General features: G+C 38.1%; 1 protein-coding gene across 1 annotated transcript; it reads right to left on the reverse strand.

Moving 5' to 3' along the window:
* Positions 1 to 395: 395 nt before the first annotated feature.
* LOC123876962 (kinesin-like protein Klp61F) lies at positions 396 to 18,115 on the reverse strand. Its single transcript, XM_045923419.1, has 20 exons — positions 17,890 to 18,115; positions 16,939 to 17,086; positions 16,135 to 16,284; positions 15,380 to 15,598; positions 14,460 to 14,548; positions 12,697 to 12,945; positions 11,637 to 11,890; positions 10,798 to 11,027; positions 10,217 to 10,380; positions 9,401 to 9,540; positions 8,536 to 8,627; positions 8,091 to 8,294; positions 7,113 to 7,280; positions 6,536 to 6,908; positions 5,486 to 5,601; positions 5,143 to 5,274; positions 4,388 to 4,610; positions 3,605 to 3,717; positions 2,810 to 3,022; positions 396 to 2,213 (listed from the first exon to the last, which is right to left on the reverse strand). Exons 1-20 carry the CDS (start codon positions 17,952 to 17,954, stop codon positions 2,073 to 2,075), a joined length of 3,483 nt encoding a protein of 1,160 aa, XP_045779375.1. The 5' UTR covers positions 17,955 to 18,115; the 3' UTR covers positions 396 to 2,072.
* Positions 18,116 to 19,421: the final 1,306 nt, after the last annotated feature.

Raw genomic sequence — 19,421 nt, forward strand, 5'->3', positions numbered from 1 at the left:
ATTATTCTTCTTCAATGATTACATCATTTCCAGTCGAACTTTGACCTATAAATACGAATGTTTTCTTTATAAACATAATGTAATTACGTCTTTTCTAATAAATTATTTAAAAAGAAACTGTTGTTTTTTTTACTTTCCAAGTCACCCTCTACAGTGACCAGATAATATTAAAACCAAAAATAAATTCAATTGTTGGAATGTCGATAAGTTATTTAGCAACATTGTTATTTGTTAAAATAGGATCTTGGAATCTAGTAATAAAATGATGTGATATTTTGTATAGCGGTAGTTTATGGGGCTAGAATTCACTATTAAAAAAAAAAATCGATTTTCTACTATTTACCTATGGGAATTAAGTAGGTAATATAACTACTAAAATGAAAAAGAAAGATTTCATGCTTAGTCATTTATTCACTCATATTGAAATAATACTATTATAAAGTTATAACATAACTTATTATTAAAAAAAAAATTCAAATATTTTGTCATTAGCTACATTATTAATATTACAATCGTTTATTGAACCCTGACTGTCGCGTGCAGTTTACACTACGATAATTACTGCACACTGACTGCACGCGAACTGCTCAGGCAGTAGGCAGTTATGTCAACTGACTTGAAGTCTATTATGAGACGATAGAGTAACGATGGATCCAAACTTAGGCGCTCCGCCCACGTCCGACAATCGGTGACCGGTTTTTTGTAGGTAAAAAAATGTAACATACAGATTGCAAAGTTGAAACGCACACGTCCTACAAAAAGTCGGCCATATAATCTATGCTAAGTTAGCGAAATTATCGACTTGATTTTATTTATCTAATCTGTCTGAAAAAGTCTGACGTGGGCGGAGCGTCTTATTGTAACATTATATAAAAACGCTAAACAATCTATACGTGTTATATAACAAGTTTTATAACATGTTACCAGATCTGGATGCACCTTAAGCAAAATAAACTAAAAATTACTTGATGGAATACAGCTCGCTTAAAAATAAAAATTAAGAAATTAAATAAATTTAAACTATCTTCGGTGGATATATTTCTAAAACATAATATAATTATTTATTTATCATAGTAGTTTTTCAAAAGCCGTATTTAATGATATATATATAAAAAAGCTTATTATAAACTTAGAAATTATGATATTTCTGAAGTACTAACTTAAAATATACGATTCTAAAATTGGTGTAAAAATTCATTATAAAATATGTAAGTCTTTTAGTATGCCAATCATGCAAAAAGAAAACAAGAACTATTTTCCAACAGGTTTTCCATTGGACTATTTCAAAGCAACAGAAGTTCTAAAGCGCCGAGCAAATCTCATCACTTACGCGCTGTTCCGAAATTTTTGCGATTTGTGTATTTTTTAAGCAAACTAAGAGAAACTTAAGTATATTATCGTTAGAGCCGGTTTATCTTTTTATAACATTGTTTAGATAGATAAGATTGTAAGAGTGTTAGAAAGAAATCAATTCTTCGAAATCAAAAACATAGTTGTATTAACCCTACAGTTTGTACCGAATATCACGCGGCAAAGTTAATTCATATCATTATTTTTTGCCCTTGATTGCAATCTCACCAGGTAATAAGTGATTATGCAGCCTAAGATGGAAGCAGGCTATTCTGGAAGGGGTATGGCAGTTTTCATTAAACCCATACTCCTTTGGTTTCACACGGCATCGTTCTGGAACTCTAAATCGCTTGGCGGTATTATAAAATGCGAAAGTATATCCTGTTACTTGTTCATGGTTCATGCGTTTAACAGATTTTGACTTAATTGGGTAATAGCTTAATCCCGGTGGATTAAGCTATTACCCTATTAATTGGTACTGATTCTGATCGCAAGTAACTTGAAGAGTATTAAACAATACAACACATATTAAAAAGATGCGGATACTCTAAACTTAGTTAAGAGAAGAACAAGAGAATCAACGCCAATAATAGAGTTCCCACGGCTGTTTAAAACCTCGATAAGTGCGGTCGAAGTCGCGGGCATCACCTAGTTCAATTTATATCTACGTACCGGGCAAAGCCACGGGTATTGTAATATTCGTATAAGATATAGTATATCTGTCAGTTGTCGCCGTTTCTCTCGTACAAGGGTTTCTTTTGGGACGCGGGCGCGGGTGCGGGCAGTTTGGAGGGCTTCTTGAAGGACACGTTGCGGTTTAAAGTAGTGCTGGAGTTCTCTTTGCCTTGCTGGTCTTGTAGACGCTGGAACAAACATACGAAATCTATATCCATTCTAATATACATAATATATACATAATTACATAATAATATTATAAATGCGAAAGTGTGTCTGTCTGTCAGTCTACTACGTTTTCACGGCCCAGCCGCTGAACCGATTTTAATGCAATTTGGTACAGACTTGGGATACATCCTGGAGAAGGGCATAGGGTACTTTTTATCCCAGAAAATCATAGAGTTTCTACGGGATTTTAAAAAACCCGTAATCCACGCGGGCGAAGCCGCGGGCATCCTCTAGTATATTATCTATCAAAGCGCAGCTCAAACTACTGGACGGATAGAACTGTGGCATGCAGATAGCTTTGATACTGATTCTGAGCACAATTTTAGAGTACCTATTCACATGTTTTCCTTACCAATTTAATAAGGAGAGACAAACCCAAAAGAATTTAGAACTGAGAAACAACTTGATTAAGTCAAGTCACGTGGCCAGTCGTGAGCTTATTGCTTTAATTTGGAATGCACAATTTATAGAGTTTCATTTTCTGTTCTTTTGCAGTAATATGCCCGAAGTCGCGGGCATAAACTAGTGGGAGGATAAAAGTTAAGGGCATACTCACTCGTCTCAGGTATATGTCGGTTTCGGAAGTGCACTTAACTATCGGCGCGCTGTGGTTGTGGTTACTCGAGCTCAGGTTGTGGTTGCTGACGCTATGGTTGTGGTTTTGGTTATCGGTGGGCGGGGAGGGGGCCGCGAAGGCGACACTGTCTTCGGATGCCGAAGACTCCGTATCGCTTCGGGCTTCGCCATCGTTCTCTATTAGGATACAATCCTAGAAAAATATACGAATTATTATAGATGAGGTTTTTCTCATAAAATGATAATTCAATATGTGGCCTGCAACTCTGTCTGCATAGAAATCCACGCGAATATGTGGGATTTCTAAAAAAAATATAGGTTTTAAAATTCACATAGAAACTGTGATTTTCCGGGATAGCATGATAAGCTCAACTGACTTGGTGGAATGAAGACAAGGTGACTGACTGACTGACAGACCTATCAACGCAACTCTCAAACTACTGGGCCGATCGGCCTGAGCATGCGGATACAGTACAGCAGAAAATATTGCACATCGAACTCTAGAATGAGATAACGGTTCGTAGAGCGTTGTCTCTGTCGTTGAGACTGATAAAACGTCACACAGGAATGAGTGACAGAGACAACGCTCTACGAAGCCGAAATCTTTCGTTCGATTCCTGCCGCGTACTGTAGCTATCGTGACGTGGACATTCGCTAGGAAATATTTTGCAAAATTCAACCCCAAAGGGGGGGTAAGATGGGGGTTGAAAATTTGTGTAGTCCACGCGGACAAAGTCGCGGGCATAAGCTAGTTAACGATAAAAATAATAGTTACTTCGTCGTTGCTGTTCTGTCGCATAGCCCTAAACCGGGTCAAGATACGTTCGTGCGGCGACGTGGCGGCCAACGTGCGCGGGTACCTGTACTCTGCACGCACTGGAGTGTTGCCTGAAACGAAAAATATACATTTATTTGCCATTTTTGAATCTATGCACCACTAATTTTTAATTCATCCTTACTTATTTACTTTATTAACTTATACTTATTACAGGTGGAAGCAACGGGCCTGCTTGCGAAATTCAAATTTAATTTGGTTTTTCGCAATTTGTAAACTAATAGGACAACGCAGGCTTATGCTATTTTAATTGCGACAATGGCAGTATCATCCTCACAGGTTTATACAAAAATCTTTACTTGAAAGGGTTCTAGTTTAAGAAATTAATTCTAGTATCAACTAATTTGTGAGAATAGTCGATACTAGAATTAATTTCTTAAACTGGACCCTTTCAACTAAAGATTTATATATGCCCCTTAAATACTTATTACTAATTTTAATATTATAAATGCGAAAGTGTGTCTGTCTGTCTGCTAACTTTTCACGGTCCAACAGTGAGCCGATTTTAACGAAATTCGGTACAGAGTTAGTTTACATCCCGGGGACGGACATATGCTACTTTTATCCTGAAAAATCAAAGAATTCCCACGAGATTTTTAAAAAACCTAAATCCACGCGGACGAAGTCGCGGGCATTATCTAGTAAAAAAGTAAAGATCTTAGCAGAATAATTATCTTGTCCAGTACAGAATATTATCAGAAGATAAACAAAGTAAAGCCTTACCAGAGGGGTTATAGACCGCGTACTCCTGATTCAAACACCTGGTCTCCAACTCTTCAAGCTTCGCCACTTCCTCCCTCAGGTTGCCATAGAACTGTTCTATTTCCCGGTAAGTGGTAGTCAGCGTCAGTTTCTGCTGGTTTTCGTGTGAGTGGCACGAGGACGCAAGGTTAGCTACGCCGGTCGATATGGAGGATAGATCTTCTATTGTTGTAGTTGTGATGCCCTGTATTATAAAAATTTAATCTTTTAAGAGACGTTTCATCGAAGCGATAACTCGTCGGCGGGTCAAACCTAAAATAGTGCTGTTTCCACAGATGACAGAAATAACGTTATTTGTTTCAGTCAGTCAGTTGTGTCAGTCACCTTTCCCTCTAACTGCACCTCACCACAAGAGAAGCGAATGAATTTTGCTTGAAATTCAAGATTTTTTGTCAAGAACGGTAATGTGATAATTGCTAATCGACGTTTGAATTACGCCTATTTTTGGCCAAAGAAAACATATTTTTTGTACACTAACTAAAGACATTTGAAATTATAATGAAGTAAAGCGTGACATGAAGTTGTTAATTTTTCAATTTTGTATGTGGTTTATTTAAGCACGAAGTTGCCTCAAAATTTGGGCTCAAATCGAGATTTTTTCAAAGGCCATAACTTTTTAAATAAATACCGTTTTACTATATTAATCGTTTTAAGGTATAGATAACGGATAGATAAATCGATATATGGCTCATACCCCTAAAAACAAAAGAACTCACGTTAACTTCCCCGGCGAGGGCGTCGATGGTTCGATGGTAGTGTTGCAGCACCGCCTGCAACATCTTATCCGAGTCGTCCGCTAACTGGCGCATAAAACGTTTATTTTCTTGCTTCAGAGATGAAGTTTCATCCTGTTGATTACAAAATAAATATTAATGCACTTGAATTAATATTTCTTTAATTTCTTTAATTAATATTTCACTATCCCAGCTGTGGGATGCTTCGAATCAGCATTAAAAAAATAACTGTCATTTTGTATGGCACACTTTATCTAACATACTTTTCTATGTCCACAATATCAGTAGTTATATAATTTTATAACATTGCAAACAGTACTGTTACCTGAATTTTGGTCTGAGCCTGCTGCAAATCTGATACTAAGTCAGTCTTTACTTTGTCTACCACGTTGACTGCATCAGCGCTTAAACTGTCCACATTGGAAGTGATCGCCGCACAACCTGAAACACAATCAAACATTTAATTTAAACTAGCCGATGCCCACGACTTCGGCCGCGTGGATCCCGTGGGAACTCTTTGATTTTCCGGGATAAAAAGTAGCCTATGTGCTAATTCAGGATATTATCTATCTCCATTCTAAATTTCAGCCAAATCCGTCCAATTGCATGAAGGAGTAACAAACATACACAACACACACACACATACACACACATTAACACAAACTTTCGCCTTTATAATATTAGTGTGATGCTCTTTGTGATTTCACTCACACCACAACAGAGCTGTGGATCAAAGTGATTATATTGATTGATATGGTTAAGAAAGTGGAGATGGACGGGCTACTATTTAGCCTGGAAAATTAAAGTGTTTCCAAGAAAATTTTAGAAACCTAAATCCATACAAACAAAAGCAGGCATCACCTGTAGTCCTCCTTATAGTTTTGTAAGGTATATTCTTATTATCCCACGCCATTTCCCAAGGCCAAATGCACTGGTGCCAAAAATTTGCCCCGTTTCATTAGCCTGTCACTATTCTTTTGCTTTATCAAATGGACCCCAGATAGCTTCTGGATTCAAAAACTATTTCGCTGGGTCCAAAGTGACAAAAACTATTTTGGTGGGGCCAAAGTGACAATAACTATTTTGGTGGGAGACTACAGAACAACCAATTTTAGTGGGAGCTAACGAAACAAACAATTTTAGTGGGAGCAACAGGACAAAACTATTTTGACAGGGCCAAATTGTCAATAACTATTTTGATGGGGTCAAAGTGACAAAAACTATTTTGGTGGAGGCCAACAGAGCAATGTTTTGGTGGAGGGCAACAATACAAACTATTTTAGTGCGGGCTATCAGAACCAAAACTATTTTAGTGGGGGCCAATGGGACTAGAACTATTTTGGTACAGGCATTATCTAGTTTATTATAAACTTACCTGTTTCACACTGGTCCACAAAACCACTCAAACAAGTGTCTAACTTCTTCTCACACTCTGAGAAATCTTCTTTACACTTCTCTATCTCTTGTTCATAAACTTTCAATTTCTCATTCAGCCACTTCACAGTATTATTAGTTCTCTTTTCGAAAAGTATGTTCTGTTCTTCTATAACATTTAACTTCTTTTTAATTCTATCGTCTAGAAAGTTTTTTTCGGTAGTCCATTGTCTTTGCAAGCGTTCTTCTAGAAGTCTCCTTTCTTCTTCTGCCCGTTTCGCGAATATCGTTTCGAATTCTTCTTTTTCACGCTCAATTTCTAGAACTTGACTTTCCAAGTATTGTTTGGTTCTTTCTTCGTTTTCTTTGACACTCTATTTCCAAATGAAAATAAAAAGATTAGTAACTAAAAACATTTTTAATCAATTTTTTTTAAGTCAAAAACTCTGAAACTACTGAGCCGATTTTAAAAATGCTTACACCTTTAAAAGCAACTTTATCCAAAAGTAACAGGCTATAAATTTAAAATGTACCGCAGAAGAAATCGAGGACAAAAGCGTTTTTATAAATCAACTCACCGCGATCTCGTGTCGTATGTCGTCTTCCAGTCGTCGGCACGTCGTGTATCTGTCGTGCTGCTGTCGTCGCGCCGAGTTGAAGAGACCCTCAGCGGCGGCTCGCACGCTCGTTTCGAACGCCGCGTGTGTGGTTTGTAAAGACGTCACGTTTGTTGATGCGTTCTTTTGCTGCAATAAAATTAAATAAATCTAATACCAACCAAACAAGCAGGTTTAAATATTTTAAAATTTTTACAGAATGGGTCTGCTAAAATTAGCCTAGATAAAATTGCAAGAAAATGTGTTTTCAATATTCTTTTTTAACTATAAAAATGAGTGACAATAAAGATCAAAGTTCGCTTTTCCGACCTAAGTTTTTCTCAGAATCGTTTTTGCGTCGTCGAGTGGCGCCGTATTTCCTGTTCATAGAATAGAATAGAATAGATTTTTATTCAAATAGATTTTTACAAGTGCTTTTGAATTAGGCCGAGATCATATTATAGCGATTTAGGCCGAGATCATATTATAACGACTTTAACTCTGCTCAGATTTTACAGAGTTCAGATAGTTTTGAATTATTTTTTTTAAGTTTATTTAGTTTTTTTTTAAATTACATTACAAGTCAGCCCTTGACTGCTATCTCACTGATGGTAAGTGATGATGCAGTCTAAGATGGTAGTGGGCTAACTTGGAAGGGATATGGCAGTTTTTTTAAACCAATACCCTGTATGGGTTTCTACACTTCATCATACCGGAACCTCCTCATCCAGAGGACTTTTTCAGTCAGCAATGATGGACCAACTGTAAATATGATTTTTATTACATGATGAGCAGGAGATTTTATGCTGACAATATGAAGATTTTAAGGTGTTATGCTCAGAGACCTCTTGTCTAAGCGTTTGAATCTTGGAACGGTAAATAGTGCTCCGAAAACTTTGTTAGCGAGATTGAGCATCGTGTAACGCCATCTAGCGCTTGTGTGTAGAGACCGCCACTCACCCATTGCTGTAGGAAGTCCGTAACAGTGGCAGTCAGGTCATGTTTGCCGGCTTTCTGCACGCATGCCGCAACGCTAGCGCAGACTCTGTCCAGAACACTCTCAATGTTCTCCGTCTTCTGGTTGAGCGCATCGCGAAACTGAGCAGAATGGCGCTCCGTTGTTTTACTGGTGTCGTCTTGCACTGTGGTCTTCAGAGATGATATCTGGATATGTGGAATACTTAATTTAAAAAAATTATCTAATTAAAACTAAATGTGTGTGTGTGTGTGCGCGTATGTGTGTGTGCGCGTGTGTGTGTGTGCGTGCGTGCGTTCGTGCGTGCGTGCGTGTGTGTGTGTGACTACGAAGCGCGCACTTTTTAGTCTAAACTAAATTTAGAGTAAAACCATCAGAATCGACGCCTTTCTATATTATTATAAATAGAGTGAATAGGCGAATACTCACCCTATTCAAAGTGTCCATGGAGTGCTGGACTAGGTTATCCAGTTTTTGTTTGTTTTCGCTGTTCATCTGAATGTTGTCTTTGGTGTATGACTCTGAAAACAAAAGCAATACTTAATGGTGGCACATGACAATAATTAAATAAAAAATCGTTGCGTTTGCACGTATTTAAAATTTTGATTAAATTTGAAAATGGAAGTCAGTTTCGTAATTGAGTAATGGCACAAAATATGACATTTATAGCATTCTTTTTTTTAATACAAAAAGCGAGCAAACGAGCAGTCGGATCCCACCAGATGTCACCAGATTAAATATAATTATGTCGTAAAACTGGGATTTGAAAATTGGATGTTATTTTCATAATCTCCATCACCCTGAGAAACTTACACCTATATCGATTTTTGACTATGGTTTTTTGCAGCGATGTAAAGCCAGTGGGCTAAACTTTCTTTCTTTCTTCTCTCTGGCCTGGTTTCCACACTTAAACATGTCCGTCTGTTGTGCGTACTGTTACGAAGGATTACCCGAAAGGGTTTTTAAAAAAACAAGATACACAGAATGAGACTAACTTTATTATACTTGGAAATACATTAAAATTTTAAAAGACGTTCAACCTGTTTGAGTTTTTAGATCGGACTGACTGAAACCACCCGATCCGACACCTCGTCAAGATCGAGCCGCTGCTGGGTCAGCTCTCCAGCTTACAGTTAAGGGGTGTAACAGTACGTTCCTCCTTCCGGCCGAAGTCTTCAACTCCAGCCATCCAAGCACGCTCCAGAAGCCGAGTAGACCGCCCAGGTTGCCGAGGGCCGGGTTGCGGGCTAAAACCCTTACCCTAAGCAAACCTAAGCAAACTAAGAGAACTTACCCAAAGCAGTCTGAATATCCCCCAGGCTCCTAATAACCGAAGCCACGAAGTTGTCAGTGCCAGCGACGATGTTGCTGCGGTGTTGCGTCGATACCTCTCGGTATGTCTTCGTTACCTCTAAATTCGTTGACTCTACGGATCTGAGAATGTATAAAAAAAAAATATGGCAAAAATATACGGGTTGTACAAAATTTAATAGCTTTTTAGGGGTTCTTCAACTCAAAATGAAAAAAGAACCCCTTATAGCACCACTTTCGTTGTCTGTCTGTCAAGCAAACCTACAGGGTACTTCTCGTTGACTTAGGCTGAAATCTATAGAGTGTACCTAGAATTTGCTCATACTTAGTTTTAGTTAAAACGAGACAGGTTTATGCCAGTGATATAACGCTGTCTCGTTTTATCATTGTCTTAAGTCTAAGCTAAGTCAAAGTGCTCTCTATAAATCTCAGCCTTAGAATCATGAAATTTCGCTGGTAGGTAGGTCTCATATCACAAGTAAGGGAAAAATCCGAAAACTGTGAATTGAGGTTACACCAAAAAAAAATGTTTTCAAGAAAAAAAAATCAGTTACGGTCCTCAAATCTGTTCATAGTCCAAGACGATGGATAAGATATGCAGAGGAAAAAAAAAGAGAAAATGATTAGTGTACGTAGTGTAGTGTCACATCATGACGCTGTCCGTCATTAACTTGCAGTGTTCTGTATAAAGTGTTCGGAGTATCGTATGCGATGGTACGGAACCCTTCGTATACGAGTCAGACTCGCACTGGACCAGTTTTTTAAAATTTCAATTCTATGTTCTGGGTGTAACACTTACTTGCGCTTATCAACAGTTTCCAGCAATTTGCTTGCATCGGTGGAGGCGGCTTCGGCCGCGGCTAGCAGCTGCTTAGCCTGCGACGACAGAATGCTCTCCGTCTCCGCTTGTTTGTTCACCAGGTACTTTTGCTCTTCATAGTGTAACTTTGTCGTATTTAACACCTGAGGATACATGGAAAGTAAGTAAAATATTGTCATACTCCACCACCACCACACTCATACACCATAGATCCACCATACAAAGTTGCACCATACAAATATACAATAGGCACCTCATCTTTAAAACAGCGATCTTCCAGGCAACCTTAAGGTAAATGATAATAATAAATTAAATAAGCAGAAAGGGTATAATAAAATAAAATATAAAAATAATGTATTTATTTATTTATTTAATTAATCTGAAAATAGACCCGGTCTATGTGGTGGGCTGGCGATGGGATGATGATGACTCTGGGATCCATATTCAGTTACATTGAGGATAAAAATTCTTCTAGCGCGCGTCACCTCCACACAACGCCATCTAGTTTGAAATGGACTAATTGCTCCTCCATAAGCACCATAATAATAGTTTATACTCACGTTAGTAGTATTAGCAAGCGCATTTTCAGTGATGCACAGCCGGTTAACAGTTTTGCTGAGCCTATTTTGATGGTCCTCGAGTTTATCGCTAAGCTCCTTGAACACACTCTCCATACGATCTCTCTCCTCTTCCATGGCGCGCTTCTTTAGCAATAGCTCCTGGATCTCCTTGCGTTGCTCCTCTTGTTTGAGAGTCATCTCCGTGAACGTCTCGTTGGCTAAGTATACACCTAGACAAGTATAAAACATTATTGCAGCTGAATTTTAATATTTGATTTAAAAATACTGTAGTCACGAATAAAAAAGCATTAAAATACCACATTTTAAAAATGGACTAAAAAGTTTAAAAGAATATTATAGCCTACGTAAAAACGCTTGAAAAGTTTAGAAAAGTGATCCATACAAATATTATAAAGACGAAAGTGTGTCTGTCTGCAAGATTTTTATAGCCCATCTATTTAACCGATTTTGACATTTATTATAGAAAATAAAATAAAAATATTTTTTATTCAATTAACTTTTGGTGATAGAAAATCAAAGAGTTCCTTCCCATGGGATTTTGAAAACACCTAAATCTATATGGACGAAGTTTCAGGCATCATTTACTTGGTATAGAGAAAGCTTGCATGCCATGGAGGGCTACTTTTGGTTCCAGAAAATCAAAGAGTACCCATGGGATTCTAAAAATCTTAATCCATGTGGACAAAGGATGAAAGGTCATCTGTTGATGTTAGTCATTAAGTTAGGTTATTATCGGTATATTGCACATTAAGTGTGGTTCTGGTTGATCTCCAGACTTTTGATGACTAATAACATCTAAGAGACATATTATTAATTACCATTCTTTTCTCTGGCAGCATACAGATCCCTCTTCAGCCTGTCAATCTCCTCCGCGTATTCCTTGAGGATAGCCTTCTTGGTCATCTTCTGGTTGATCTCCGGCTTGTTCTGGATGTTCTTGGCGCGGTTGGCGTACTCCAGAGTGCTCATGGTCTCCTCCAGATCTTTGTGGCCCGGGGAAATGGTCGCTATGATGGAGGTTTTTGTACGACCGCCGAGGGACTCTTGTAGGATACGGGTCAGTTTAGACTCCCTGAATAGAAAAATAATACCAATACAAGTTAGACCTTGACTGAGATCTCACCTGGAGGTAAGTGATGATGTAGTCTAAAATGGAAGTGAGCTAACTTGAAAAGGATTATGCTGCACCTCTACTGTTGGGTATGGGTCTCTTAAATAGGGACTTCCACACGCCCAAATTTGTTTTTTTAAAAAAAAAAAGCATATTAGAAATGTTTTTTATGACTAATATTTCCTTTTCCCCTCCAATTAAGCATGAAGCTATGAGTAAGTGCAAGATATGTACGATAGTACAATGGGTGGGATTTGAGCCGCCGACCTTTCGGAATTCAGTCAGCTCCTTAACCGTTGAGCTATTGAGGCTCTAAATGTTTGATGTAGTCTGTTCACCTAGTGGGGATTCTTCTAACGCTGCGCTTTCCAGTGCGAGGTCGCCACTCCAGCACCTTGGTACCCCAACGTCTATCGGTTTTTACCTATGAGCTACGTCAGTATGGATCCCTCATCCCTGATTTGATCACGTAGAGGAACTCTAGCGAAACTCAGAATAAGTTTATTCTATACTAGCTGATGCCCGCGACTTCGTTCGCGTGGATGTAGGTTTTTTAAAATCCCGTGGGAACTCTTCGATTTTCCGGGATAAAAAGTATCCTAGGTGCTAATCCAGGATATTATCTATCTCCATTCTAAATTTCAGCCCAATCCTTCCAGTAGTTTTTGCGTGAAGGAGTAACAAACATACACACACACGCACATACACACAAACTTTCGCCTTTATAATATTAGTGTGATAGTGTGAAGTGTGATAGTGTGACTTACCTATAAGGTATATGTGGGTGTCGCTCCACCAATGCCGTGATGACCCTGCCCAGGGTCAGCAAGGACTGGTTGATGTTCACGCACTCTCTCGCTCGCTCCTTCTTAGCAGGGTTGTCAGACCCCGCCTTGCTGATGTTTTCTGAGCCGGCCAAGTCCACCAAGTTGAGTTTGCCGATCTTGACTAACTCTTCACCTTCCGGGCTGTTCTCTTTCATGTGCACCACGATCGTGAATACAGTATGTGAACGGCTGAAAAGATCATAGGCTTTAACAGATGTAGCAGATCTTCTATTACACTATGACCGTTCAGCCTTGCTTGTAGTAATGTGTAGCGATAAGCGGTAACGCATTTGTGTGCGTAACGTAAGCCGTGTAGTGGTCGAAACTGAGCGCCACGCACACTATAACAATACGTGTGCAGTGTGTACACACACAGACAGCCAAACGGTCTTCATGAAATGGAACATCCATACAAATCTGCCGTACTTTTGCGAGGTTCCCCACAATAAGGTTCGCGTAAATAAAAAAACAGCATCGTGATGGATAGTGCCAATGTGGCATTCCGAACCAGTGGTAAATTATTTGACGATTCAAAAGGACTTGTAAAAGTTTATTTGAATAAAAATCTATTCTATTCTATTTATTTGAGTAAAAAAAAAAGACTATAAAAACCAATGTACAATGTATGGTAAGATTCTAGATTTGTTCTAGAATCTTACATACGTGGTACACGTTGTTACTATAGCTACTACTACAACTACAACTTCTGTAAACTGGAAATCTTACGTTTTTAGCTTCAAAGCAAAACCAATTCAACATTTGACACAGTACAATTTAGTTTTCTTTATGATGATGATAACTTTGTATATGCTTCCTCAATATTACAGCAACCAAATCGATTTATTTAATTTATAGCATTTAATTGTTTATGGCATGAAGAAACATAAACAAAAATACCATATTATCACTACCCATATTATAATGCGAAAGTGTGTTTATTTGTCGGTTGGTTTCTTTCATGGATGTAGTTAAAGACCTGGCGATCTTTATTTCAAAAAGAGATTCGAAAACCGGATTTCATGCGGACGAAGTCGCGGGCATTCTCTAATATAAAAAATTACCCACTAAAGTCAGATTAAATACATAGGTACTTTAAATGTGATAAACTTACAATAAACGCTTATCATTCAATTGGTTGCTGCAATATGAGAAAAAAATGTTAAAATAATAATAATTTAGCGTGTGCAAAACAAGTACTGAACACGAGGCAAACAACTGTGAAGTTGTACAAAAACAGATTTTTGCTGGGCTTCTTTCAGTTAAAACGAGACAGATTTATGCCGGCGGTATATCGCTGTCTCGTTTTAACAGTGTCTTAAGGCTGAGCAAAGACAAAGTGCGCTCTATAGATCTCAGCATTAGTCTATGACCTGTGCAAACCGTCATATTGCAATTTCAGACTGGACTACTTGTTTTGCGAACACCATATTGTTGAGTGAAAACCTCGGGAATGCATTTTTGCTCAAATTTATTTTATTGCGTTTCTAGGAAGAAAACCTCGCAACGCACATCCTGATCTGACTAATTTGTTCATTCGATACACGTAACGCCATCTATGACATTAAATGAGAAACTCGTAAATACTCGCTTCTGTTAGTTACAGCACGCAGTTTTTTCTTCCTCCTGAAAAGTTACTTCTTTTACACTTACGAGGTTTTCACTCTAAGCCGTCGATATGTAAACATAAGTAAAACTGAATATACCTGGATTGAGCATTCATGAGGGTGGAAGCTACGCGTTTTCTCTCCTGCCCTTGCGCCATTATCTTGTATACTTCATTCTTATTGTATACCTATAGAAATGAATAGTCAGTTTGCAATACAATCCATACTTCCATACTTATATCATAAATGCGAAAGTGTGTCTGTCTGTCCGCTACGCTTTCACAGCTCAATGGCTGAACCGATTTTAATGAAATTTGGTACTGAGTAAGCTTACATCCCGGGAACAGACGTATTTTTATCCCGGAAAATCAAAGAGTTCTATGGGATTCTTAAGGATCTATTCGTTTATCTATATGAAATTGGTACAGAGGTAGCTGACATCCATCATCATCATGATGGAAATTGACTTCGGCAACTTTTTATCCCGGAAAAGCAGAGTTCTGACGAGATTTTTAAAAAACGTAAATCCACGCGGACAGAGTCGCGGGCATGATCTAGTTAATTTTAATTCAGTTTAAAAAGTTGAGCCTATAATATATTGAGTTGAGATACATACATAAATAACATGATAACATTAGATGAAATTTTCCACAAAATCCCTAAAAGTGGAAGTACTGATTCCCAATCTGAGATAGATTTACTTGACAATTGAAAGCAATTGTAAAAGTTTATTTGAATAACAAATCTTCGTATTTCTTTATCTATAAGTGTATGATTTATTTCATGACATTATGCTCACAGTTATTTCCTCCAAGCCATTGACAATGTTAGCTCCCTTCCTCGTGACATCCTCATAGATCCTCAGCTTGGAGTTGTCCTCGGAGCCCGAGAGCAAGTCAAAAAGTTTCTCGTTATACAGCTCGAGGTAAGACACCGGCACTGTGTACTCCGTGTTGGATATAATATACGGAGCTTGTCGAACAGTTGGCAGAGGCGAAGTATTATGAGGTTATACTCACGGTTATTTCCTCCAAGCCATTGACAATGTTAGCGCCCTTCCTCGTGACATCCTCATAGATCCTCAGCTTGGAGTTGTCCTCGGAGCCCGAGAGCAAGTCAAACAGTTCCTCGTTATACAGCTCCAGGTAAGACACCCGCACTGTGTACTCCGTGTTGGATATACGGAGCTCGTCGAACAGTTGGCTGAGAGCGCGCGGGATTATACCGGCTAAGGGGTCCTGCGGTACAAAGAGATTATTTGAATATATGTATCTTATATTGGGTTTCAATATTCAATCTATCTTGATAACTTATTTAGCAATGCATTAAGTTCTAACTCATATAGTGTCAAAATTAACAACTTTACAAGAGAGTGAAAAAATTTAGATACAAGTTAGCCCTTGCCTGCAATCTCACCTGGTGGTGAGTGATGATGCAATCTAAGATGGACGCTGGCTAAAGGCTGGCTGGGAAAGGTATTTGGCAGTTTGGAAAGTTGTTGGTTATTTGGCTGTTGTTTTGGAAAGGTATTAACCAGCATCATACCGAAACGCTAAATTGCTTGACGACACTGCTTTGCTGGTAGGGTGGTAACTAGCCATGGCGGAAGCCTCCCACTATAGGAACTATGAAATTCTAAACCCCTGCCGGGAATCGAACCCGGAACCTTCCACTGACAAGACAACAGTGCTTATCACTGCGCCAGGGAGGTCATCAAACCACCACAAACTACAACACAAAGATACTTTTGACAGTATTTGTGTAGAATACTCACCGTCTGCCAAGTGGATTCATCAGCAGCTGCTTCGCCGACCATGGTATGAGTCTTGCCCGTGCCTGTTTGCCCGTATGCAAACACGGTACAGTTGTACCCCGCTAGCACCTCCTCTATCAACGGACTCACCACCTCTTGGTATACTTCCACCTGAAAGATGAAAGGTGCATGACATGTTTGCTTATTACCTAATAGGCTTGCGCTTAGATATTTTTTCCAACATTTTGCACGATAACTCAAAAAGTATTATACATTTAAGAAAAAAACTGTTTTCGGCTGTCGACGGACGGACGGACGGACGGATGGACAGACAGACAGACAGACAGACAGACAGACCGACAGACAGACAGACAGACAGACCGACAGACAGACAGACAGACACAGACAACCTATAAGGGTTCAGTTTTTCCTTTTGAGGTGTGGAACCCTAAAAAGAGCAACTGCTATTTCTTATCGGCTCTTCTCAATAGAATGGTAGACTCTTTACATATTGCAAAGAGACAATATGTTAATAACATGGGAAATAAAGTGGTAGAGTCTTGATATGTTGTGGCAAATGCTGTCCTGTCATGCATAATCTAGTGCTTGGCTGCAATCAGACCTGCTGGCAAGCGATGATGCAGCCTAAGATGGAGTATGCTCGCCTAGATGAAGATGTTGAAAGAGATGAACTACTAAACCTTAGTGGTTTTTTTGTTGTGTTAAAAGCATTTGTAATACGTTCAATATTTGATAGTTAATAAAAAAAAAAAAAAAAATGTGTGTTCACACGTGACCAAGTGAACTTGGCCTGATTTCACTAACCTGTTTGGAATGCGGAGGGAAGGCTCGGTCAAAGGTGAACCTCTTAGTGTGCATGCTCTGCTGAGACTGACGCACCACCACCTCCCGGCCATTGGCAACTTCCACCACTCCCAAGGACTTGATGTCACGCTCCCTCTGGTTCAGAGGCCTGATCAAAAAAATTATACTTTATCATTTATCACTCCACAACAGCATATCAATAGCAAAGTACCAATAACTTCTAACTAGCATAATAAAAATATTACTCATTACATTTTTAAAGTAATCATTTAATTTCCAGAAAATAAACATTAGATGTATTTCTAGGTGTCACAATTATAATCATACCAAAAGCTGATTTGATAGTGGAGCCACTTATTTTTGCAAAATGTTCATAAATTATAGCCTATAACCTCCTTAGGTAGTCCCTGTTCTATTAGTGAAAACTGTATGAAAATCCGTACTTACAGTAATTTCTGAGACTAGCCTGAACAAACATAAACTTAGTGGGCAGGGGTCTTTAAATTTATAAATCCATCAATTTTAACATGAAAGCTTCACACCTACTTGGTTAACTCTCTATACTAATTCTCAGTACAGATAGGCTTAGCACACTTTATGGGTTATGTTGAGTTAAAGAATAGAGCAAGAGCAAAAGTTGCAGTCAATCAAAGCAATGATTTTAAGTCTTGAAAACTGAGCCAAGATAGGATTAAAATTTTTGGAATAAGCAGACTGCAATAACAAGACATAAATCTTGTATTTGGGACAGAAAATAGAGATTTTAACCGTTCAAAATATCAATGAAGCTATGACGCCTACCTCCATACATATGAGTCATTCTTGTGATATTTACAAGACAAATTAAATTTTAAAGTGCATTGTGAGTTAGTTATAGAACAGTATAAACCTACAAGAAAGTTCAAATACTAACGAAAGTAGTAAAAACATCGTAAAATCGCAACGCTTTACCTTAGCCTCACGAACACTTGAATGTTTTGATTTTTATCTTTTCTGCATCCTTTCTCGGACGTCATCTTGATATATCACACATAAAACACTACACAATGATCACTGAAAACTATTTTGTTTTTATTACAAAAACATTAAAATTCGTCAGTGAAATTATACAATTCAGTTTTATTTCTTTGCTTCAGAAATTCGTTATAATTTTGAAAGCAAGCAGTTCAAATTTTTGTCAAACTTTGATGTCAATGTTGCCACACGAAAAATACTTTGCCGCTGCAAACTTAACATAACTAAGGTAATTCCACACTATCAACTATCTAACTTTTTTATACTGTTCATTTCTTTTTACAGATGCAGTCTGTATATAAATTCATACCAATCACGATTTTCTGCAATGCGCAGTGCGAGTAAAAATTCAACAAAATAAAAATAAGTGAGATTCGTCACATAGTACGACGATCTGTCAAACATTTAAATGTTTATTGTTTGTGGTGCAAATTCACAGTTAGAAATTGGCCTTAAAGTGTTTTTGTAACAAAATCCAAGCGTGGTCTAACTGTTTGGCCATGGTTTGGCCTAACAAAATCACCTACAACAAGAACCTCACAAGAACCGACTTCACTGCATAACATCCTCAATCCCCACAGATTTATTTTAAAATCAGTTTTTCAATAACTAATCTAATGTGTTTGTAATATTTTGTAAAGTTACCCGCATCCATTAAAACTGTTACAAAACACAATGCAATAAATTGATAGTGTGTACATGACTTAATTATCTTTTTACTTTTTGACTGACAGGTCAATCTTCGAATAATCGAAGGTCTCAATGGCGCGCAAGTTAAAATAAAATGTGATGCGGACGCGGACGGTCACTAACTTTGTGGTTTGAGTGTGGACTATGGCTGACAGTCAGCAGGTCTTTGCCTAGAGTTGTATAACTAAGCTAACCACCAAAAAAGTTTTATGCTAGTTATGTATCGAAGTTTACCACTAGACCAGACCAGAAATTTCGTCTGCGTGGATTTAGTTCTTAAAAATCCCGTGGGAACTCTTCAATTTTTCAGGATAGTAAAAAAGTAGCCTATGTCGCTTTCCATGCTTTTAACAGCTATACCCATAAAAATCTCATCGATCCGTTGCGACATGATTGGAGGACAAACCAACAAAAACACATTTTGGCATTTGTAATATTATGGGCAGCTGTGATGATTAGGTGCTCAGATGATTATGGATATCTTAAAAACTTACAACCGGCTACAGCTTTACCTTTTCACACACCTTTGTGTCGTTTTCAAATCATTGGTGTTTATCTATTGTAAGTATTACCTACTTCGAGCTATTGTCAGAACTAACCTACTTACTTAAAACTACTTAAAGCTATCGAACTCTTGAGGGCCGTGTAGCCTAGATACGACAGGGCATTTCAATTTGCCAAAAATAGCGTTGAAAATACTAATATTTATACAATTTTAAAGTTCATAGGTAGGTATCGAGGTAGTTACGTTAGGATTTCTCGCAAGTAATGGTTAAATA

This window comes from Maniola jurtina, chromosome 22, assembly GCF_905333055.1.
Source record: "Maniola jurtina chromosome 22, ilManJurt1.1, whole genome shotgun sequence".
Taxonomy (NCBI): domain Eukaryota; kingdom Metazoa; phylum Arthropoda; class Insecta; order Lepidoptera; family Nymphalidae; genus Maniola; species Maniola jurtina.

Excerpts from the sequence above, each read along its gene's own strand:
- LOC123876962 (XM_045923419.1), bottom strand. The coding sequence starts at position 17,954 with ATGACGTCCGAGAAAGGATGCAGAAAAGATAAAAATCAAAACATTCAA. Across the intron at positions 17,087-17,889 it reads CAAGTGTTCGTGAGGCTAAG|GCCTCTGAACCAGAGGGAGC; the intron begins GTAAAGCGTTGC and ends TTTTTTGATCAG. Across the intron at positions 4,611-5,142 it reads CCCTCGCCGGGGAAGTTAAC|GGCATCACAACTACAACAAT; the intron begins GTGAGTTCTTTT and ends TTTATAATACAG.